Genomic DNA, 24,900 nt, shown 5'->3' on the forward strand with positions numbered 1-24,900 from the left:
AATAAATGTTAGCTCCTTTCCCTTTTTTCTCTCCTTCCCTTGATACCAGTGAATCATCAAAAGACCAGGAAGCACACAGCATTCAGACTGCAAGAGTGGTAAGTGGCTATTAGTTCATGCTGTTCTGTGCTGTTCTATGGGGCTTACCACCTCTGAAACAGGTTAATTAAATAAGAGACCTTTTCTTAGCTTACAGATTTTCTGTCCCAATCTCTCTGTAAAGAGTTTGAGCTCGACGGTCATTAACCAGCTGTTTCGAGAGGAATCCAGTTCTGTCAATATTTGCTCACCACTGGACATGGTCCATAACTCCTATGTGATCCCCAAAGCCAGGCTCTCTTGACCCATGGGTGGGGCTGCCCCATCTGCACAGATAAGCAGCGTGTGCCTGACTGGCCTGACCCCAAATCAGGAGAGGGTCTTTTAGCCACTCATGCCCAAGGGTGACTTTCTTATTAACAGGTATTACCTAACACACTGAGTGTTCTTGCTTACTAGCCAAGTCAACAGCCTAAAGGACATTACTCTCAAAGATTTGGTCCAAAGTTAATCTTTGACTTAAAGGGATAACATTTTGGGGAGGAGGACAGTTCCCCCAGATTGTATATATTCTGTTCTGTTGTAATCATCTACTCTTAATATCCTGGAAATGCAGAGATATTGGCAAATTGTGTCTCAACAAAGCTTGGCAGGGGGCATGACAATCAAAAAAGGGCCAAGTGACAAAAGATTGAAAAGCCACAAAGAAAAAAGACTTTGCAGCTGAAGAACCCTAATGTTGGCATGAGGACATGTGGTGGGAAGTGTGCTGGTTTGCAGTGTCAGTACTCCCCACCAGCACTAATGAAAACCATATAAACACCTGCCCAAGAGCGGCTGCAGCCAAAGCTGGTGAGGACATGGGGAGATAACAATGATACTCAAACCTTACTCTGCGTTATTTGTCCTTGCAGGATTTTAAAGTATGTTCAAGGCAACTTTTATTTTCGTGTCTAATAAGCTCAAAGGGTTGGAAAGGAGACTGTACCTTCACCATAGTTTTACAAAGGGAGTATCTTTCAGGAAGTACACGAGTCAGGAGAAAGAGCCTTTGGACAGACTATTATGTCCCAAGCTGGGATTTAAAAGGTTTGAACACACTTTACTCCAGGAAGCATCTTGTTTGCTCTGGAACTGCTAACTTACAGGTACACCCAACTGCCAATTATTAATAGAAATTAATTTAGTAATCCCTACCTTCTAACCAAGTTAGGAGCCCTCGTAGAAGGAAGCCTGTTTCCACGCCGCCTGCTCTGACAGTTGGAGAGCAGAATCTGGTGCTTTGCACCTTCCATAGTACACTCTGCTCTGTCTTTTCAAACAGCTGGTGCCCATGCTGTTTGAGACCTGTCAATCATTTGCTTAGAGGTCTCTTTTGTCTGCTGTTATTCAGGACAAATGCCACAGTCCCCAGAGCCCATCCAATCCGGGATCCCCTGGTCTGGATGGAAAATATCCTGCTGCCGCCTCTTAGTGGCTAAGAGACCCTCAAAATAAAATTTGCATCATATTTTAAAAGCTCATTGTAAAATAATACCCTCCAAATTATAGTTCCTTGGGGCAAAGCCTGTTCTCGGTGTCCTATTTGTGGTCTGCATGAAGTTAAACATTTTTTCCCAAAATTCTTAGAGGGCCATCACCAATCTAAATCCCAACATTGTGTCAGGAAGAGAGGGGAGACACCAAATGTCTCTAACTTCTTGTTAGCCTCCAAGGAAGAAGGAGGAAGTCATAGGACTTGATTAAATACAAGTCATGGTTATCTGTAACTTCTGTTATTTACGAAGGGTTGGCCTCCTATTGGGAATGGAAAAGTAAAGTTATCACAAGAATGTCCTGGAGACAGAAATGTGTGCATGGAGGAGTAAGACTGGAGTTACAGAGACTCCTTCCTTTCACTAGGAATCACACATCCCTGTTGTATATGCCTCTTTCTTTTCTTCCAAAGTAAGGAAGTCTGCAAAGTTGAGCTGATTACAGTCAATATGATATTTATTTAAATAGCACAGTCTAAATAGATCTTCTTTTGGGTTGGTTTGATACCCCACCAAGCAAAGAACTGCAAAGGCCCCCTCAAAGACACAGACAGATAGCATAATTTTGGTATATAAATGTGTTCCACAGATGTTGAATGAACTAACAAATCTCTAGGGTTCCAGAGGTGTAACCACATCATATATTTTAAGAAGGCAGATGTTGAGTTTTTAAAAAATCATACCTGGGAATGCTTCCTCTGGTTTTCAGATAGATGGTCTGATAAATAAGATGCGTTAATAGTTTATGAATCAGATGTGCTAGTAGGATGTACATTGTTCCAGCAACAGCCACCATTTACTGAACACTTCCTAAGTGAAAGCTACTGTACTATGGGCTTTATGTGGATTATCTCTTTAAATTCTTATAGGCATCATGAGACATTGAATTTTCCCATTTTATTTATTTATTTATTTTTAAATATTTCATTTTTTAAGTAATCTCTACACCCAGTGTGGGGCTTGAACGCACAACCTCAAGATCAAGAGTCGCATGCTCTACCGACTGAGCCAGCCAGGTGACCCCAGTTCCCATTTGAAAGATGAGGACACAACGACTCATGTTCAGAAAAGAGAGCTACAACACTCATAATCCACTCTTGCTTTAGGTTCATAATACTCCAGGCATCTCCTTGTAATTCCTTTGGTACCTGAGTATGTTCTTAGTATTTCCCGGCCTTGTATAGGGCCCAAGTCTTCCAATAACTAGAAGTAAATATAGTGTTGTGCATGCTGAAATCTTCTACTAGGTGTCAGCTGAGAGGAGACAAGATGGTGTTGTTGGGTTGGACTCTCCTGAGTGACAACCATAAGGACGTCCACCAGCACCTCTTTTAACTCAAGCTCACAGTCAAATCTAGCAACGTAGGTGCTCAAGCCACGTAGTAGGAAATGTACTTCAAATCAAGAGTTTGGGCTGGCCCTCGTGTGCACAAAGGGGCCTCATGCCCTGACCTGGGGTCTCCTGTTGCATCCTTCTCTATCAGATGCCAAGAGACAGACCCCTGGCTAGGGCAATGCTGCCCGCAAGTCCTGGTGAGATGATGTGGCCACTGGCTAAGAGTAAAATTTGCATCATATTTTAAAAGCTCACTGTAAAATAATACCCTCCAAATTATAGTTCCTTGGGGCAAAGCCTGTTCTCGGTGTCCTATTTGTGGTCTGCATGAAGTTAAACATTTTTTCCCAAAATTCTTAGAGTGCCGTCACCAATCTAAATGAAGAAGGAATTTTAACTTATTCAGATTGCTCTCCAGAGCTAAAGAAGAAGTTTGGGGCAGGATATCCAAGTCACCCAATTCAAAACTCTAGAGTCTTTCATAGCTTTTCCTTCTCCCCAGTCTTCTCCCAGCCCCCAACAAGGAACAAAGCTAGATTTATCTCAGGCCCTGTGTGGGTCATAGTAGGTACTCAACAAAAGTTTATTTATTGAATAGACAAAGGAAAAGTGGGAGGGAGAGAAGGACAGAGGGAGGGAGGCTCAGAACTTCAGTGTTCAAAATCTGCCCTAATGTTAACAGTGTGGGAAACAGCTCTTTTAAAATATATTTGGCAATGCGCATTAAAAATCGAAAGAATGTGCACATCCCTTAATCAAGTAATTCTGTATTTAGAAATTAAAGATGTGCAAAAAGATGTCACCACAAATCAGAGTGTTGTTCCTAATGACAAAATATTGCAAGCAACCTAAATGTCCAACAAGAGGGAATCAGATCAATGAATTTACAATGTATCTATACCTGTTCTTCCCCTGGTCTTCCCCATCTCAGTAAAAAGCACTGTTAAATCAGTTGCTCAGGCTGGAAATCTAGCATCATTCCTAAATTTCCCTCCCTCTATTCCAACTGTTACTCCAAGTCCTATACAGATTAATACAGCTGTATTAACCCAAGCAGGCAATAGATACCATCAAGCCTAAAAGCCAGTGTATGAAACAGTTATGAACGCTTTCAAGGGTTTACTTGTCATGATACAAAGGAAATATATTGTAGGTACGTGGGTGTTGATGACTCCATCAACATCATGTAGGATGAAGTTAACTGAGAGACAGAGAAACATGGACAAGGAAAAATTAGAAAACAATGATAGAGGGTCACACGCACAAAACATACAGTATATGCTTTATGGATGATTTATAAGATTTTTCCAAGTTAATTTTGACTAGATGCAATAGTTCTGCCTTAAGTAGCACTGAGCATCAGGTCCTCACTCTTGCCCTCCTCCCTCTGGACCCCTTCACAGGGCAAAAAGTCCACAGAACTGAGGGGACATGGCCCCCCCAAAGCCTCCTTCCTTCCCCTGAGACCACACTGAAGAAACCCAGGTCCCTAGTACTCCCTCCTCCAACAAGGCCTAAATAGGTTTCTTCTCCAGGTACCTCCTTGTAAGGGTGGATCCTGCCTGTGGCAGGTGGTGTGGATGGAGCTTGGACTAGTGGGTTCAGGAGTCCACAGGGGAGCATCAGAAGCCCCTTACAGTGTGGGCTGGAGCAAGGGATGGGAAAAGAATGGGAACAGGGTCTTCCAGTTGTCCTCTTGCCTCCGACCCCATAAATGCTAGCAGCCATCCTGGATGCAGAGTTTATTGCCCGCCCCCCACAACTCCATTATATCTCATATCCACCCCATCACCTCCTGTTTGGATTGTTGCTGTACTCCCCTAACTAGTTTCTCATCTTACACTCTTGTCCCCCGATCCATTCTCCTACACAGAATAGGCAGAGCGAGCTTTCTCACATATGAATCAGATCATGTACCTGCCTCAGGGTGAAAACACGGTACATACTCCCTGCCGTGGTATCGATGTCCTCCAGCTTCTGCTATCTCAGCCTCAAAAAGCGCCAGCCACATCCACCATCTTTCCGTTCCCAGTACTTGCTGAGAATTTTTCCACCTCAGGGCCTTCAACTATGCTGCCCCCCTCGGCCTGGAACATACTTCCTCATCTTTCACATGCCATCCCTCTCCTTCAAGTCCAGACTGACTCCCTCCTTACTCCCTTATTCCCTCAGAAGACCTTCTTCCACCCTCTGTGTACCTCCACTATCTTCTCTTAGTATCCTCTTCTTTTCCTTCATGGCGTTTTACCACGATTCAGCCCCCTGCAGTTATTTCTGCTGTTTGTTTAATGCCTCTGACCTCCATCAAACTGTAATCATCACGTTCAATAATATACATACCAGAATTTTGTACTACATAGTACATGTGTGCAATTAATTAGACTGTAAATGGAGTACCATTTTGTCATAAAAATAATGTTTCCTGGCATAGAAAGTTGCACAGGATGTAAATTCAAATGAAAAAAAGCAGACTGGGCTCCTGGGTGGCTCAGATGATTAAGCGTCTGCCTTAGACTCAGGTCATGGTCCCAGGGTCCTGGGATCAAGTCCCGCATCGGGCTCCCTGCTCCACGGACAGCCTGCTTCTCCCTCTCCCACTCCCCTTGCTTGTGCTTCTCTCTCTGTCAAATAAAAAAATAAAATGTTAAAAAAAACAAACTGAAAAAAAAATTTTTTAAGTGGGGTGAAATGATAAAAATAATCTTAAAATGATGTTACTGCTTTGCAGTGATAGAATTATGGTGATTTCTTTTGTTCACCAAACTCCCTGTAATGTTACTTTCTACATTTCTACATGTTTGAACAATTTATGTTTGATGTCCTCTTGTTGCATGTTAATGTTTTGGTGAGAATATTTGTAGAATTTAGGCTTTCTGTATAAATGACTTCAAAATAAAATCTCAAATTCCCTGGGATGTGAAATGCATCACTAATTCCACAAGGTGGCACTATCATAGTTATTAAGCCACATGAGAGAATTTGCTGGGTTACTCAGGGCATTGCATCGTTCCTAATGTTATTTCTTCTTATTTGATCTTTGACTTACATTGGCATTTACATTCCTTTAAAGTCCTGAAAATGTAATATATTTTGTGGGTTTTATTTTTAAATTATAAGGTAAAAAATTCCCTGACTGGGAGGATGTGAAGGTCTCTCTGCCCACACATTTTTGGTTCCTCACTACTTCTTTGCTTCCTAAGTCTTTTTCATTTTTTTTTTTTAAGATTTTATTTATTTATTTGACAGAGAGAGACATAGCGAGAGCAGGAACACAAGCAGGGGGAGTGGGAGAGGGAGAAGCAGGCTTCCCGCGGAGCAGGGAGCCCAATGTGGGACTCGATCCCAGGACCCTGGGATCATGACCTGAGCGGAAGGCAGACGCTTAAGGACTGAGCCACCCAGGCGCCCAGTCTTTTTCATTTTTTAAAATAACAATTAAATAATATCAACTGATATTTCCTGAAAACATTTTATGAGTAAGTCATTGTTCTGGGTCCTTATATGCATTACCTCATTTACTCTTGCACAGTGGATGGTCTTCATTTTACAGATGAAAAAACAGAGGCTAAGGGAAAATTGGTAATTTGCCCAAAGTTCACAGTTATTTTTTGTCAGAGCCTGGATTCAAGCCCAGTCTCTGTAAAGAAATGGTTAAATGGATAAAATGAAAAATAAGAAATAAGTAAATAAATGACTATACATAAATAAATGAGAGAGAGAGTGTGTATGTGTGTTATCTATCTACTATCTATCTAATTCAGGTCATATTAAAAATAAAAGATTACAGTAAATTAGATACATATTAAATAATTTCTATCCTCTGTTTTCCCTTAACGTAAAATATGAGAATTTTATTGTGTGTTATTAAAAATTCCTTGCAAATAGGACTAGTAGATTTATAATCTTCTTTCATTTTATGTATTATATTTTCTTCAGTCTTTCTCCTATAATTGAATTTAGCAGTTCCCTCTCAAAATTAGAGAGTTATTAATAATGTTAAAACGATCACCTTTATATAGAAATCTTTATCTTTGTCCATTGTTAAGGATACATTCCTGGAACTTGAATGACTTATTAGGTAAAAAGAAACGAACTTTTAAAAGGCTCTTGTTGAGTTAAAGGCTTAACCTGATGATCAAAGTAACACATTTTCCTTTTAATATATGTAGCAAATATTTCCAGAAAAGAGAGAAAAACTATGCTGTATCCCCCTAACCAGAATTAACTACTTTTATGATTTTTGTTTATTTCCTGCTATATATTTATATATCTACAATATTTATCCACATATATATCTCATTTCCACAAACTTGATAATAAAACATATACACATAGAAATTTTCATATCCTGTCCTTCCTATTCCAAGGAAATGTCAGTTGATATTATTTAATTGTTATTTTAAAAAATGAAAAAGACTTAGGAAGCAAAGAAGTAGTGAGGAACCAAAAATGTGTGGGCAGAGAGACCTTCACATCCTCCCAGTCAGGGAATTATTTACCTTATAATTTAAAAATAAAACCCACAAAATATATTACATTTTCAGGACTTTAAAGGAATGTAAATGCCAATGTAAGTCAAAGATCAAATAAGAAGAAATAACATTAGGAACGATGCAATGCCCTGAGTAACCCCAGCAAATTCTCTTATGTGGTAGGTATGTATATATACACAAACATATTTCAGATCTTTAAATATTCTTCAGAAACATGATTTATAATAGTGGATTTATATTTCCTTATATTAATGTTTTATCATTAAACTTTTAGATTATGTATAGTCTTTTTTTTTTTTAAAGATTTTATTTATTTATTTGTGTGAGAGAGAATGAGAGAGAGTACATGAGAGGGGGGAGGGTCAGGGAGAAGCAGACTCCCTGCCGAGCAGGGAGCCCGATGCGGGACTCGATCCAGGGACTCTGGGATCATGACCTGAGCCGAAGGCAGTCGATCCGAAGGCAGTCGCTTAACCAACTGAGCCACCCAGGCGCCCATGTATAGTCTTTTGATTGTAGAGATGGATTTGTCATAATGCTGATTGGTTCCTTAAGATAGACTTCTGGTAATGGTATCACTAGATCAAAAGGTAAAGGTACTTCTTTATGAATGTTGATACATATTGCCAAATTCTCAAGAAAGGTTGTACCAATTTACTAAAGTAAATATTTACTAAGGTCTATCTATGAATGTCCCCCATCTTCCCCACACCTGGCAGATAATCATGACACCATTCTCATTCGCTTCTGACAACCCTAAAGCAAGAAGATGAATGACAGTCTTTTGTTTTTACTTGCATTTCTTTATTAGTGAATTAAATATTTTGCATTTATTTATCAGCCCCTTATAGTTCCTCTTCTGTCAATTCTCTGTTCATGTCCTTTGCCAATTTTGCTATTGAGATATCACTGCTTTCCTTACTGTTGGATAAAAGATTTTTATGTATTAGGGATATTAGCACTTTTTCAGTCATATATTCATTGCAAATATTTTTCCTTATTTATAATTTGTCTTTTAATTTTGTTAGTGATATTTTATCTACAAATGATTTCAATTTTTATGATAGACAAATTGATTTATTTTATGTTATTTTTCCAATTTTCTGTTCAAGGTTTTCCTTATTCTCCTAAATTAATAAAATACTTATCTATTCTTCTATTTTTTCCATATTTTTTCTTTTTAAAATTAAGGTATGATTTATGTTCTGTTTTTAATGGTTTTTATCTATCATTTTTCATATTTATTAATAACTGGAAATAATTTTATTATATAATACGTTATATAATATAAAATGAGGCCCATATTGAATATTTAACGAATTTCCACCAAATCATTTATTGAACAATTCATCCCTTCCCCCACTGGTTTGTAAAGATGTTTTATCATCTGCAATAGACCCCTTAATATTTCCAAGAAGTATAGTAGTAGTCAAGAGTTTGGACTTTGTGATCAGCCACACCTGGGTTCAGATTCTGGCTCTGCTATTTTTTTGGTTTGGGGGAATTACTTAGCTCATCAAATCCTAAATTTCCCCATCTATAAAAGAGGGATTGTAGAGAAGACTCTATTAATGGCACATACAGAGCGTCTAGCGTGAGGTGTGTCACCTGGGAAGCATTCTATAGAGTACATATTAGCTACCATGATTATGACTGTGATATTGGTAAAGTTATTCCATGTTTTAATAAATCTCAGTGTTCTTGAATGGTGTAGAAAGCTTTAATGCGTTACTGGGAATCTGAAAAATCAAACAAAGCTGTATTTGTTTTAACCTGTAATGAGTTACTGGGAATTTAATTAAAAAAATGAAACAAAGCTGCATTCACATCTCCACGGTGGATATTAGCTAGGCTCACTCACAGCTAAGTGACACTTCCACATCCACAGGGCACACAATTCATATTATGCCTTAGAAGGAAGACCTGAAGGATAAAAAAACAAAAACAAAAATGGATTACCTCAAAACCTGGCGGGATTTGAGGGCACAGCTTTCTGTATTACTTTAATTTTTTGGCAATAATGATGTATATTGAGGGAAGAACAATAAAGAAGTTTCCATTGGAAAAACCGCATACCTGAACAAAGTTAGCGATTAATAATCACCAAGATTTAGAATTCATTGCCAACAGTAAAAACATCAATGCTTAAATCTGTAAATGCGGAGAAGCCTTGTAGGAACTGTTTCAAGGCATATTTCTTGTTTCATCGATCTCTCTGGTTTCTGTGTCTTTTATTTATTGTAGTTTTAGATTGCACTTTTCTATCTGTGAAGCCAATTCCCACCTTAATCTTTATTTTGAAATTTTATTTACTAGCAACTCTTGCCCATTATTCTTCCAGATGAAATGCAAATTCATTTTTAAGCCTTTCCAACTGCCTACCTGCCATCTCCACTTGGATTTCTGATAAGCATGTCAAATTTAACATTCCCAAACCGAACTCTCCTCAGTAAATAGACACTCTGCCCTTGCATTTGCTGGGAACAAAAGCTGTGACTAGTCCTTGACCATGCTTTTTCTCTCACGCCCTACCCCCAGCCCATTAGCAAATCCTGTCAACTCTCCTCTTCAATAGAGAGCCATAATACAATCATTCTCGCCTCCTCCATTGCTGCTACCCTTTATTTCTTACCTGGAAAATGGCAACAGGTTCCTAACTCATCTTCCTGCTTCCAGCCTTGTCCGCCTGCATTTTATTCTCAACACAAGAGTCAGAGTGATCCTTTTAAAATCGAAGTCAGATCTCATCAGTCCTCTGCTCAAAACTCTTCAAAGTCTTGCCTTCTCACTCGGAATAAATTGATTAAGTTTCAGAGTCCCTACATGATTCATCCTCCACCCACTCACCCACCTACTGCTGCTCTCAAATCATTTCCTACAATTCTCCCTTCAATCACTCTGTTCCAGCAGGAGACCTCCTCCTGCACCTGCTGTTCTTCATATAACCAGGTATATCTCAGGACCTTTGTACTTGCTCCCACATGTCTCATGCCCTCATTTGTCTCAGGTCTCAGTATAAATGTTACCTTATCAATAAGTCCTTCCTTGAACTACTTATAGAAAATAGTAACCCCACCACCACATTCCCTGTCTGCTTAATATCCTTTATTATCCTTTGAATATAAAATCATTTAGTAAGTTTTTACTGTCAAAAAGGTCTCTGCAATTTTATTTAGAAGACTACTAGATTTATAAATTAATTTGGAAAACATTATTTTAAAAATAATTATTATTCCCATTCAGAATTGCACCAGTTCCAAGAGCCTCCTAGAGACAAATGGACAAATAAGACCCAAATTCCAGTCCATATCATACAGCTAAAAGAATTTGAAGCCTAGTAAATTTTAAGCAGGTATAACTCCGCATGTCCATCCCAGCACCCTCAAATTCATCTGATAAATACTTATTGAATTCCTAGTCTCTACTGTGCACAATAAACCAGTCTTGATTGAGGACTTCTATTTCTGGCATACTTCCAACATTTTCCAAGGTTACCAAAAACAGTAAGTTGACTCTACTCTCATTTTTTCATAGGCTAAAAACAGTTAAATGGTGGCTCTAGTTTTTGAATAGTTGCTTTATAGGCCTTTTCTTTGTCAATAATTACCTTGTAGGCCAACTATCTGTTCAGACTGCTCCTTGTTAGAAGCAATAAAACCTTATCATTTGTGTATAACAAGAATGCCTGTTCTTCTACTTCACTTTGTTGAAGGTAGTTCTTCAGTCCTGCAGGACTGAAGAAAACACCCAAAAGGATATCATGTTATTAATAAACAAGATATAAGGAAGGGGGAGCAGAGACAATGGTTCTCTGGGCCTGGAAGTTTTGTCCTTCTCTCTTTAGGGACCAACGCTTTGTTGCAGTGTGGTCTACCAGAACAACCAAAGGTGGATCCCAGAGATCAGAGTCGCGTGGTATAGAGTTTGTGTCTGGTAACGTTCTATTACAATGACCGCTGGAACAAAAACCATAACCCCTAACTTTGGAACAAAGATGGTTTTCTGCTCGGCACAAGTTTTGTTACAGTGCATTACAGGAAACCCAGAAAGACAGCCCTGATTTTTAGAAAGATTTATTTATTTATTTGAGGGAGAGAGACAGAAAGAGCATGTGCACGCACGCACACGAGCCGGGGGTGGGACAGAGGGAGAGAATCTCAAGCCGACTCCACTGAGACATGGTACTCGGTCTCACGACCCTGAGATCATGACCTGAGCCAAAACCAAGAGTTGGATGCTTAACTGACTGAGCTACCCAGGCTCCCCAAGACAGCCCTGATTTTTATTTTATTTTATTATTTTTTAAAGATTTTATTTATTTATTTGACAGAGAGACACAGCAAGAGAGGGAACACAAGCAGGGGGAGTGGGAGAGGGAGAAGCAGGCCTCCTGCTGAGCAGGGAGCCCGATGCGGGGCTTGATCCCAGGACCCTGGGATCATTACCTGAGCCGAAGGCAGACGCTTAACGACTGAGCCACCCAGGCGCCCCAAGACAGCCCTGAATTTTAAACGAAAATTTTCCTTTTTAAGTTGCTTAAAATTGAGCCTTACATTTGCCATAATAAAAAACGAAGAACTCCTTTTCATCCAAAGACACCATTAAAAGAGAGAAAAGACAAGCCACAGATTGGAAAAATGATATTTTCCATTACACATTTGATAAAGGGTTCCTATCCAAAATTTATAAAGAACTTCTGTAAATGAATAAGAAAAAGACAAGCCAAATGGCTAAAAGACTTGAATAGGCACTTCCCAGAAGAGGACAGTCAAATGCTCAGTGAGCGTATAAAATGATGCTTAGCATCTTCAGTTATCTAGGAGAAGCAAATTGAAATCACAGTGTGATACTACTACCCACCCACCGAAATGGCTAGAATTTAAGGTGTTGGCGAGGGAACTCCATTCATTGCTCATGGGGAAATAAATCGGTGCGAGCACATTGGAAACTTACCTGACTATATTATTAAAGCTAAAAATAAATATATGTCCTAAGATCCAGCAAGTTCACTCCTGTGTGTGTGCCCAATGGAAGTGTATGCATATGTGCACCAAAAGATATCTTTAATAATCCCCATGGATGGATGATTTATAAGAGCCCAAAACAGGAAAAAACTCTATGTCAACTATACTTCAATTAAAAAAAAATAGTAAAGGGGCACCTGAGTGAAATAAAATCTTCAAAAAAAATAAAATATAATAAAAGTAAAAATAAAAAAATAGTAAAAACTGGAAATAATTCATGTCCACAATAGTCAAATGGATTAATAAATTGTGGTATATTTAAAGAATAGCATACTACACAGAAGTGATAAAGAATGAGCTACAACTAACTTGAAACAACATGAATAAATCATACAGATACAATATTGAGCAAACAGCTAGACACAAAAGAGTACATACAGTGTGATTTCATTTAACTCAAGTTTAAGAACAGGTAAAAGTCATCTATGGTAAAAGAGAACAGGATAATGGTTACTTTGTGGAGTGTTTTGACTAAGGTGGGGCATGAGGGAGACTTCCTGGGTGCTGGAAATATTCTATATGTCAATCTGGATGTTACATGGATACATACACATGCAAAAAAGCATTAGCCATGTATACTTAAAATTTGTGTACTTTATTGTATTTAAGTTGTAATTAAAATTTTAAAATGTATATTAAAAAATAAATTTTTCCAGACGCCATCCTCTATTCTGTGAAGTCAGATAACTGCCCCTTCTTATCCCCAGCAGACAGCTAGAGGGGTATTCTCCGAAGAGGCTAAAATAGAATTTAAGGGGACATCAGAAGCAGAGCTACCACACTTAAATCAGGGGGATTAATGGGAAGTCTGCATACTGGAAGAGAGGACCTGAGGCCTTCTTGCCCCTTATAGCTCCTGGAATTCTAGCAACTGGGCTTTTGCCCACTAAGTAGGAAATTGGAAAATTATTCTCTGGGGAATCCGACTAGGTCAAGGGAAAATACCTAAAGAAACTAATAAGGAGTTCTCCAACTAAAAGGCGCAGCCAGATCACCCTTAGTGAAGCACTTCAATGATAAAATCTACCCACAAATAAAAAACTTCCAATTAGTTTTTCATGTCCCATTCTTTTTTTTTTTTTAATTTATTTATTTGAGAGAGAGTGTGAGTGAGAGAGCACAAGCAGGGGGAGGGGCAGAGGGAGAGGGAGAAGCAGACTTCTCACTGAGGAGGGAGCCCAATGCCAGGCGACCTCAGGACCCTGAGATCATGACCTGAGCCCAAGGCAGCTGCTTAACCTGCTGAGCCACCCAGGTGCCCCTCAGGCCCCATTCTTAAATAAGAATTACCAGACCCTCTAGGCAAGTCTCTATGACGAGAGAGATCAAAACAAAGAGAAAACAATAACAAAATGACTTGGAGGAAACAGAAGTAAGATAGAAGAAAACATTTTTTTTAAAAAGTACTAAATTCAGGGGTGCCGGGGTGGCTCAGTTGGTTAAGCAGCCAACTCTTGATTTCGGCTCAGGTCATGATCTCAGGATCCCGGGAATGAGCTCCGTGTCAGGCTCCATGCTCAGGGAATCTGCTTGAGGATTCTCTCTCTCTCTCTCCCTCTCCCTCTGCCCCTCCCACCACTCTCTCTTCTCTCTCAAATAAATAAATAAATCCTTTTTTAAAAGTACTAAATTCAGATAGATAATAGAAAAGATTATACAGTAAAAATAGCTTGTTATTTAAAAGACGAAGACTCAGAGAAAAACAAAACTCTTGAAAATTAGCAATAGAACAAAAATGTAAAACTCAGAAGAGTTAGAAGATGAATTTGAGGAAATCTCTCAGAAAGTAGGGTAAAAACAAGGTGGAAAAAATAAAATTAGAGATTTATTCCAGGGGATTCAACATCCAAATTACAGGCACTCCAGAGAGGTTGCAGGGGAGGGGCCACTGGGAGGGAGGGAGGGAGGGAGGGAGGGAGGGAAGAAGAGGAAGGGAGAGGAGGAGGGGAGGGGGAAAATGTTATACATAGAAAAAGGATCAAGAATCAGAATGACAGTGGCTTTCTCAACACAGCCCTGGTAACTACAAAAAAAATCGAAGGACACCTTCAAAATCCTGAAGGAAAATGGTTTCCATTGTAGATTCTCCACCTATCCAAACTATGAAATAAATGTGAGGGTAGAATAAAGGCATTTCAGATATATAAGGAATTTACGTGGGATCATACCAATTATACCAGATCATAATCAAAGACAATTGATCATTCTAAATGTTTTCTACATTAAAAAAATAATAATCATGATCAACTGTTTTTATTTCAAGGAGGTAGAATAAGAAAAAAGTCAGAAGAAAGCAGGATGATAAAAAAAATAATACATGAGGGTAAAATTTGAAGCCACTTAAATTCACTTTTTATTCAACAAATATGTACCTAGTGTCTACTTTTTGCCAGCACTGTTTGGTTTTTATTATTTGAGAGAGAGAGCGTGCACACAAGCAGGGGGGAGGGGCAATGCAGAAGGGAGAAGCAGACTCCCTGCTGAGCAGGGAATCTGCTGCAGGACTCCATCCCAGGGTCCTGGGATAGAGCCCCGCATCGGGCTCCCTGTTCGGCGGGAAGCCTGCTTCTCCTTCTCCCTCTCCCACTCCCCCTGCTTGTGTTCCCTCTCTCGCTGTGTCTCTCTCTGTCAAATAAATCAATAAAATCTTTAAAAAATATATATATATACGTGAATACCAGAGACATAGGAAATGTTTATAATATAATGTGAGGTAAAAAGAACACAGGCTTGGCCAAAAACAAAAGGAAAGTCATAAACCTGAAATAGGTATGCTACAATGGTGAAATTATGAATAAATTTTTCTTTTTGTAAAAATTCACTTTAATTTTATACTGGGTTTTTAAACGGACAAGGGAAACATCAAAAATTAAACAAAAAATAGAACTGGTAAAAATCCTATGTTGGCTGTTTAAAATTCTATGCCAAGCATTTCATTTGGAAAGAGTTGTTGTCAAATATGTTTATTATCTGAAATCTTTATTAGACTTTTGCTGGTAGGGTACTATTTGCTAGTAGGATACTAAAGGATATTGTATTTAAGTTCAGGTGCCATCTAAAAAATTTTTCTACCAAGGGGTATTGTTTCTCTTCCTTAAGAGAGAGAATGGGAAATTACCCACTCCTTGTGGGAAAAATATGGCCATTTGGTGAGATGTTATCATGAACGCTTTCTTTTTACTCCAGCTATGCAGGGAAAAATGAGGGTATTGAAAGGAATGCAGATCCAATGTTAAATTGGAGGCTAGAAAGAGCAATTAAACTTTGCCTATTAATGAGGCATTACCTCTATGAGCTAATGAGCTCTATGAGCAAGGTGAATAGACTCCCTAAAATTGAACCAGAGCAATGTCCCTGGCAGCTTAAAGGCAGCTGATACCATAGTTTTCCATAAAGGACACTCTAATATTCATGGCCAGTGAGGGGATAACACCGGAGGTGATGTTACTGAGCTACTTTCCACAGGTGGTAGTGAGAGCTTATTTTAGCATCATGTGTTTGTACTAAACACGAGACTTCAGGAAACCTCTCAAATAAATAAATAAATCCTTTTTTAAATTAATTAATTAATTTATTTATATTTTTATTTATATTTTATATTTAATTTATATTTTTATTTATATTTAATTTATATTTTTATAAATAAATATTTTTAAATAAATATATTTAATTTATATTTTTTATTTATTTTTATTTATTTATAAATAAATCCTCTGTGTGAGGTCCTGTGTCGAGAACTGCTGTATACTGTATAGAAAACAAAACTTTCGTGGATCAGCGAATTAGATCTAGTCTTGGACATGAAATCTGGGCTCCCAAGGGATCTGACATAAAGGGAAAATTCAGGGAGTCTTGAATGTTATAATCATGCCTCAGGATGAGTTAGATGCTGTGAGTTTTTTCGTGTCCAAGGGCAGTAGAAAAGATAATGATTGCATCAAAGTGAAGTGTAAAATCTTATTCAGTCAGACTACACACATTATTTATATTTGGCTTCTTAAACAATATTTTACAATTTTAAAATAGGAGGAAAGCTAACTGTAACATAGTTTCTTGGATGGGATCCCTGGGATGGAAAAGGACATTAAAGAAAATTAATGAAATCTGAATAAAGTATAAAGTTTAATTAATTACTATATACCAATGTGGGTTCATTAGTTTTAACAAATGTACATAGTGATATAAGATGGAAACAATAGGGAAACAGGGTTTGGGGTATATGGGAACTCTCTGTATTATTTTTACAACCTTTCTATAAATCTAAAACTATTCTAAAATTAAAAAGTGTATCTAAATTTAGAAAATAGGAGGAAAAACTTTTATCTCAATTTCAGACAAATTACAACTTTGGCCTGAGCCTAGTGTTCAGGCAACAAGATGGTAACTAAACGTCCACCACTCTCGGATGTCAGTCTAATCATAGCTTCTGTTAGCTTCAGTGGCAGAAAAAAAAATCTTGAAAGTTGAAACTACAAATCAAAATATATAAAATCATAAAACACAGAACTGATGAGACAGCAACGTTTAGAAAATGTGTTCTGGAACAGAGGAAAGCATTGTCATTTCTTGAGTGAGGAACTGATGCAGTGAGAACAATGACTTGGGGATTTATTCTATCAGCAGTTTGCAAAATGGATTGAAGATGGGGAGAAATCTGCGGCAGGGGATCAGCAAACAGGCAATAATTGGCATGTGAAACAAAAGTCTCAAGACTAAAACCCTAAAATGAAACGCAGGGCAAGGGTTTCAAGCAACATTATTCTTAGTGCCACATACAACCGGTTTTAGGCACCTGGGGACAAGCAGGGTCTACCGGGAGACGTGTACTGGGGCGATCTTAGCCTGACTCCACTGCACATTTGAATCATAGAACCACTGTATGTCCCCTTGTTCAAGTCCAAGCTCCCTTGGCATCTTGTCACCTCTGCTTGTCCTTGCAGCCGCCCTGTGCTTATTTGATGGTGGAGCTGGAGTCAATGCTGCTTTTCTATTTTTAACCCATCCTAATGGCTTTTAAAAAACTTTTTATATTTCGAACTTATAGAAAAGCTGCAGGGATAAGAATGGTACACAGAACACTGTAGACTCTTGTTACACCTATTAAACATTTCTCTCTCTCTCTCTCCCTATTATATATATTAATTGGGTGTCGTATATATATGAATGTGTGTACACCCAATATTTTTGAACCATTGGAGAATAATTTGCATACATCATGGCCCTTTAGTCCTAACGATTTCATTGTTTATTTCCTAAGAATAAGGATATCCTTTTATAAAAACCACAGCATATAGCTATCAACTTTGGTACACTTTACTCAGTCACCGTTTCTGAAATTGAACCGAACGATGGGAACACCCGTTATCCTGGTTTGACCTGTCCTATTGCTGAGTCACAGGAGAGAGAAATCCGAAGTCTCATTTGAATTTCAGGTTTGGGTCTTTGAGAGTATCACAGCCTCAGATTTTTCAGATTCCTTTTGAATTTGATTCATTATGTGTTTGTTTGACTGCATTCTTCAGCTATTCTGAAATATCTTTTTCTTTTTTTTTTTAAGATTTTATTTATTTATTTGATAGAGACAGAGACAGGGAGAGCAGGAACACAAGCAAGGGGAGTGGGAGAGGGAGAAGCAGGCTCCCCGCAGAGCAGGGAGCCCGATGTGGGACTCGATCCCAGGACCCTGGGATCATGACCTGAGCCGAAGGCAGACACTTAACAACTGAGCCACCCAGGCGCCCTGAAACATCTTTTTCAAAGAATAATGCTGATACCAATATTGGCGAACACTAACCGGACATTTATGATTATTCAGGCACTGTTCTAAGCACTCTATATTAATGCACTTAATCCTCACAACTGTAAAGGAACATACCATGACTACCTTCATTTTATACAGGTGGAAATGTAGACATGGATGTTAAATAACTTGACCCCAAATATACAGCTGGTAAGGGCATAAGATCAATATTTGAACTCAGGCTCTTTTCTTATTTGTTAATATGTGTGTGTGTGTGTGTGTGTGTGTGTACTTAGCCTTCTTACATTTCAGTGTCTTCTCTAAAGATGACCCCATGCTATTTCGTGTTATTGATTGGTTCTCATTGTGTCGTGTTCCCCTAGGAGAGAAGCATTCATTTTCTTGATGTGTTTATTTTTCAGCTGAAGCGAAGGTGACTGGTCCCATGAGCCCGGAAGAATGAGCTCAGAAGAGGCTGTTTACATGAGCGAGGATCTCCCACTCACCAGCTGTTGAGAGTCTGTGGATGAAGAGCAGGATCTTATTACTTCGATGGAAGTGTGCGACCATGTTGCCGAACCACCAACAGCCAAGTGGATTTGGCACAGTGGGGCTGCCTAATAAATGATTCATCAGAAGTATTTGATACAAATCCGTCTTGCGGCAGTGTCTTCAAAGTTAGCATTGCCTTCTTATCTAGCCTCGTGTATGTTTGTGTGATCTGCTGCTTCTCTCTCCAGCACCGCTACCGGCCCGAAGGCTGGATTCACAATGGAATTCTCCTCATTCAGACTATTTATAGAGCCAGTGTGGGTTCCTAAGTATTTACTGAATGCCTGTTCCCTGCCAGTCATTAGGCTGGATGCTTGAAAGCATTTAATCTTCACAAAAATCCTATAAGGTTGCACCTACTTTCTCCATTTTGCCTATGAGGAAACAGAAAGAGAGAGGCTCGGAGGGGTTGTGCTCTCATAACTAGAGACGGGGACGGGGCTATCTGTGTATGGCAATGTCGCCGGGGGGGGGGGTGGTTCAGGGAGGCTTTAGAGGCACTGAATAACCATGGAATTATTTTCTAAGAAAAATAACACGATGTGCTTTTAGATGAAGGGTTGATAAACTATGGCCTGTCAAATCCAGCCCCCAACCTATTTTTGTAAATAAAGTTTTATGGGAACACATGTGCAATCCTGTATGTGTTGTCTCTGGCTGTTTCTCTACAGTGGTGTAGTTGCGTAGTTGTGGCAGAGATCATATGGCCTGCAAAGCCTAAAATATTGACTCTCTGGGTGTTTCCAGAAAAAGCTAGCTGATCCCTGTTTCAGGTGACTTGGGAAGAAAGCCAAGTTATTATTTTTTCCATAGGACTGAAAAACTACTTAAAGATGTATAATGCTGAGATAAGCACTGTATTCTAATGGTGGTGGTGGTGGCAGAGTCGGGATGGGGGGGTGGAGGGTTTGGGGATCTAACCCGGGAAGGTTAAGGGACAGGGACTAGAAGGGAGACGTCTGGGCCTCTGGGTCCCAGACTCATCCCACTCATGTCCTTCCTATTCCTCCTGCCAAATCAAGTTTCCTAAAATAACCCTTTGCTCATAAACCTGTAAGTGGCTTCCCACCTACAACATGCTCAAATCCCAACACCCCAGCCTGGAATTTAGAGACCATAACGATCTGACCCCTACTAATCTCTCTTTCCACACCTTGCCTTTTTTTTTTTTTAATCATGAGGAAGTCATGCCAAATTTGAATTTATATCCCAAAGCCAATTTGTCTTTGATTCTTTTTTTTTTTTAGTTTTTTTTTAAATGTTAATTCCAGTATAGTTACCATACAGTGTTACATTAGCTTCAGGTGTACAATATAGTGATTCAACAATTGTATGCATTATTCAGTACTCATCATGATAAATGTGCTTTTAATCCCCATCACCTATTTCACCCATCCCCCCACTCTTTGATTCACTTTTTTTTTTAAGAGAGAGAGCGTGTTGGGTGGGGGGGGAGAAGGGAGGGGTAGTGAGAGAGGGAGAGAAAGAATCCTAAGCAGGCTCCATGCTTAGCATGGAGACCAATGAGGGGCTTGATCTCACTACCCTGAGATCATGACCGGAGCTGAAATCAAGGGCTGGATCCTTAACCTACTGAGCCACCCAGATGCCCCTGATTCACTTTTGTATAAGTAGAAAAGTAAACATATAAAAGGTTTTTTTTAAGATTTTATTTATTTATTTGACAGAGAGAGAGACAGCGAGAGCAGGAACACAAGCAGGGGGAGTGGGAGAGGGAGAAGCAGACTCCCCGCTCAGCAGGGGCCTGTTGCGGGACTCGATCCCAGGACCCTGGGATCATGACCTGAGCCGAAGGCAGTCGCTTAACTAACTGAGCCACCCAGGGGCCCCTTCTTTTTTTCTTCTTTAGTAAAAGTTTTGATAACAGGAAACCAGGCTCAGCTTTCATATATGATGCCACTGCACCTAAGTTAAAACTTAAAAACAAAAGAAAAATTTATAAATGTGTTATTTACTTTCCTACAGTAGACATTATCCATTTAAATTTTGAAAAAAACTCTGGCTAAAATTTTTGTTTTGTTTTTAAATTGTGATATAAGCTTCCTCCCACATTGCTATGTATTTTTCATAAAGATAATTTTTCATGCTGCAGAATATTCCATCACTTGTATGTTCCAATGTTTTCTTAATACTTCTCCGATATTGGGGCATTGAGGGCTCCTATTTCCATTCATTTCATCTCCTATCTCCGTTCCCCAGAGTTGTTCTTCTCGGTTCCCACCTTTGCGCAGGCTGTTTCCTTGGCTTGGAGAGGGTCCTATCTTCCCTTCTCGTTGCTGTCTTAAGTTCCCCCTTCCAGCTTCGGTTCTGGCACCTTCCCTCTTCAAGCTCCTATTGCTAGGGAAAAGCCCTGCGGAATGAGAGATGGGTTTCAGGTCATGATCTCAGGTTCGTGAGATCAAGCCCCTCACTGGGCTCCGTGCTGGGCATGGAGTCTGCTTAATGTTCTCTCTCTCTTTCTCCCTCTGCCTGCCCCCCCGCCCCGCTCCCCCACTCATGCTCTCTCTCAAAAAATAAAAATAAATAATTGATAGCTACCATATATTATGTACTTTCCATAAATCGGGCATTATTCTAGGTAAGCACTTTACATACCCTGTCATTTATCTTCATGACAACCTTTCAGCTGGGTATTATTAATACTCTCATTTTACAAATAAGACCACTGAGGTACAAAGAGGTTACCCAATCGCCGAAGGCCACACAGCTGGTAAGTGGTAGACTTGGCACTTGAATTCAGTCTGGCATCAGAATCTGGGTGCTCAGCCCGTGGTCAATTCACTAGGGCCCTTTACCTCCCGAGTCGCCATCACTCAGTCTCATTCTGATCCACACCATTCTCAAAGTATATGCGGAGGGAGAGGGGCTGCTGAGTAATGTTCTCACTAGGAACAGTGAGCCTGTTACTCTGGCGGGGGGTGTGGTGGAGGGTGGGCTTTGTGCTCGGTCATTCTCTGAACAAGATGTGTCCAACGGCATTTCAGGAGCCAAGGCAGGCTGTGATGGAAACACCTGTGTCTCCCAGACTTCACTTATCTCGGTGTCTCCAGTGCCTAGCAGAAAACAAGCCATCACACACGGAAAAGGTATTGTGACGCAGCAACATCATAATGGCTTCAGTTTAGTTAACTGCCCCTTTCCTGCCCTATCCCAGGAAGGAGAGGGGCCTCTTGCAATGGAGCATAAGAGAGTAGGGGTGGGTAGAAGAGATAAAGAGCACATTCCAGAGGTGAGTACAATTGCAAAGCTGAGTCAGAAAGGGAATGAATAGTCATTGGCTTCTAATTTGCAGAATGACAGAACCTCAGGGTTCAGGAAGATGTTAAAAATTATCTCTGCCATCTCCCCTTCCACTGCCTGGTGCCCCCTAGGAAAGCTCTGCCAAGCACATGCCTGGGACCTGCCACCGAGGTCCTTGCCAGCTCTGTATGGCCGTTAGAAAGTTGGACTTTCTGTTGACTGGAAATGCACTAATTGGGTCTAATTCTATCGGTGGGATGCTAGAGAACAGGTCACCTGCCTCTTCCACACCACAGCCCTAGAGAGATTTGAAGCAAATGATCATGTCCTCTCTGACATGAGAAAATTTTCCTTTCCAGGCTAAATACTCACAGGCGCCTTTAATTGTGTCCCTTCTCACACGGTTCCCAGGCTTTTTGTTGTGTTTGTGTGCATGGATGGCTCCCCACTTTGCTTGGAGTTCTCCAAGTATGGAGCTAGATCACCAGCTCACAGCAGAGCAGAGTCATCCTTTCCCTCCTAGGAGAGCTTAAATGTCTACGATGAGTTACTAGGATCAGAAATTAGTACTCGGAGTTCAAGGGAGTTCCAGGACTTTTTGGTTGAGTTTGTTTTAGTCAGAAGGAGGCAGGGAAAAAGAAGAATTAGGTTTCTGTGATTGGGAAGAGAGGGTCGCTAATATTTTACGAATACTTACTACATGACAGGTGCTGCTAAACACTTAACATGAATTATCTCATTTCATCAACTCAAAAACCCTGTAGGTGGTACTGTTATGATGCCTCTTTCACAACTGAAGAAACTGAGGCTCAGAGACACTCAGGGTTTTCCTGGGTTAGGTGGTGTATGCTAAGATTCAGGCCAGATATTAACAGGGAGAAACAGGTGGAGATTTGGGGCTTCAACAAAGAGCAGCATCTGGCCAGAGATTATGCTTCAGAAAAGCCGGGATAACAATGAAAATGGGACTTAGGGGTGAGAATAGGACTTCTAAGGCCTCAAAGACCAAGAGGGGAAGAAAGCCATCCAAGGGTGACACAGAAGGATATGATGTACAAGGGAGTAATAATAGTAATAGCTATCATTTGTTAAATGTGTACTAAGCTCGATGCTTTACATATGTAATCTCCTTAATCCTCACAACAACTATAACTGGGAATGACTACTATTATGATCACTGTTACAGATGAGGAAATCGAGGCTTATCTAGGTGAAAAGACCCACTGAAGATTACACAGCTGGTAGGCGTTGGTGTCAGTTTTTAAATTCAGACTGCTGACTCCAGGCCTGTGGCCCTAAACTGACTCCCAAAGGGGAACACTGTTGGCAACACTTAAGGAAAGGAACTTTCTCTCCCAAGAGATGGGAGAATCCCAGAATTTATGAAGGTACTCAGGGTGCAGGGGTGACTCCTGTCAAGAGAGGACAGAGAACCTTGTTCTGGAAGAGACAATTTTGCCAGACTCTTCACATCAGCAGTGTCAATCCTGAGGTTATCCTAACTTGATGTTTCCTCAGAGAGGCATTCCTGGAGGCCCAGGAACCTCAACAAAATAAATACCTATGACTAGATATGCTATCTCAGAAATAGAAACCTAACGGTTAGAACATCATCTGTTTTTATGCCTCTGTAGTTGCTTCTCCTTTTCTTTTCTTTTCTTTCTTTTTCTTTTTTTTTTTTTAACAATTTCTTTCTTTCTCTTGGTTCAATGGTTCTCAGGCTTTAGTGGCATCAGTCACCTGAGGACTTGTTAAAACACAGATTCTCTGGACCCTCATGCCAAAGTTTCCGATTTCATTAGTCTGGGGATGAAGGTTGAGAATTTGCCCTTCTAACAAGTTCCCAGATGGTGCTGATGCAGCTGGTCTGGGGATTACATTTGAGAACAGTGGCTTTACTTTATTAGTAAAGCTACTTTTGAAAATTTCCAAATTGACTTAGCTGTGAAAAGATCAGTACAGAAAAGGCAAAGGACTTGCCCATAGGCCAGAAGCAGCGGGAGTGGGTTGGGGGTGCAGACTGAATGCCCAGCCAGGTGAGTACTGCTGCCAGAGAGCCCGGATAGGCAGGGGAAGACAGAAGTCACAGCCAGAAGAGACAGGAATAAGGGCAAGCGGAAGGCCTGAGTGAGCTGGGCAGGGAAGTCAGTCTGCCTGAAGAAATAGAGATCTGGCAAGGGCAGAAGTCAAAAGGGGCAGAGCTCTTGTCCAAAGCTGCAGGCTCCTGGCTGGGCTGCAGGGAAAGAACTAGAGGAGTGAGGAGGCAAGGAGCCAGGAGTGAGCTACTGGGATGTGACCTGTGACAGTATTCTGGCGATCACATTTCAGCAGCCACTTGCTGTCTCCAAAGCCTCCTTCTGTCTCCTCCTGTGGTTATACCTATCGGTCATAAAGTGTCCAGGGGTTGCTCTCTGAAGTAAAGTCCTTGCAGCAAGAGAACTGGGGACAGCACTAAATGCTGTTTCTTGCCCTTAATGATGTGTCCCACAGCAGAAGGCAGGGACAGGGCTAGGGCGCTCACAGTCCTGCAGTTTGACCTCTAATGTTCTGACATCCCTAGGGGGCATTTCTCCCTCATGGGAAACTGACTCAGCTGCAGTGAGTACGCAGTGTGGAGAAGGGCCTTCATGCTTGCAGCCCTGCACGAGAGGCTGGCTGCTTGGCTGCCCATTGCTCCTCATGAAATCGGGGTGGCTTGGATAGGAGGTTCCTTTCCCTTGATACCAAGAGACGGAGCATCTCTCTGCAAGTTTGCATGCCATTACTCCTTTCAGCCGTGGGAGCAAAACTGTGCACATAAGCCCTCCCTGGGCCCTGCCTTCAAGCACTGTCCACCTAGCTTGAGCCAAGTCCCGGTTCTCCCTTTTGTGCCCTTCGTCCTGTTTCTTGTACATGTCTGTCCAGTAAAAAAAGGATTTAT

At 40.3% G+C, this 24,900-nt stretch overlaps 1 protein-coding gene across 1 annotated transcript in view; it reads left to right on the plus strand.

Moving 5' to 3' along the window:
- SLC44A1 (solute carrier family 44 member 1) overlaps positions 1–19,331 on the plus strand; it is a 194,922-nt gene extending 175,591 nt beyond the window's left edge. Inside the window, exon 16 of the mRNA XM_021691110.2 lies at positions 18,590–19,331. Within this exon, the coding sequence (XP_021546785.1) occupies positions 18,590–18,604 (15 nt within the window). The 3' untranslated portion in view covers positions 18,605–19,331. The remainder of the gene's footprint in view (positions 1–18,589) is intronic.
- Positions 19,332–24,900: the final 5,569 nt, after the last annotated feature.

This window comes from Neomonachus schauinslandi, chromosome 13, assembly GCF_002201575.2.
Source record: "Neomonachus schauinslandi chromosome 13, ASM220157v2, whole genome shotgun sequence".
Classification (NCBI taxonomy): domain Eukaryota; kingdom Metazoa; phylum Chordata; class Mammalia; order Carnivora; family Phocidae; genus Neomonachus; species Neomonachus schauinslandi.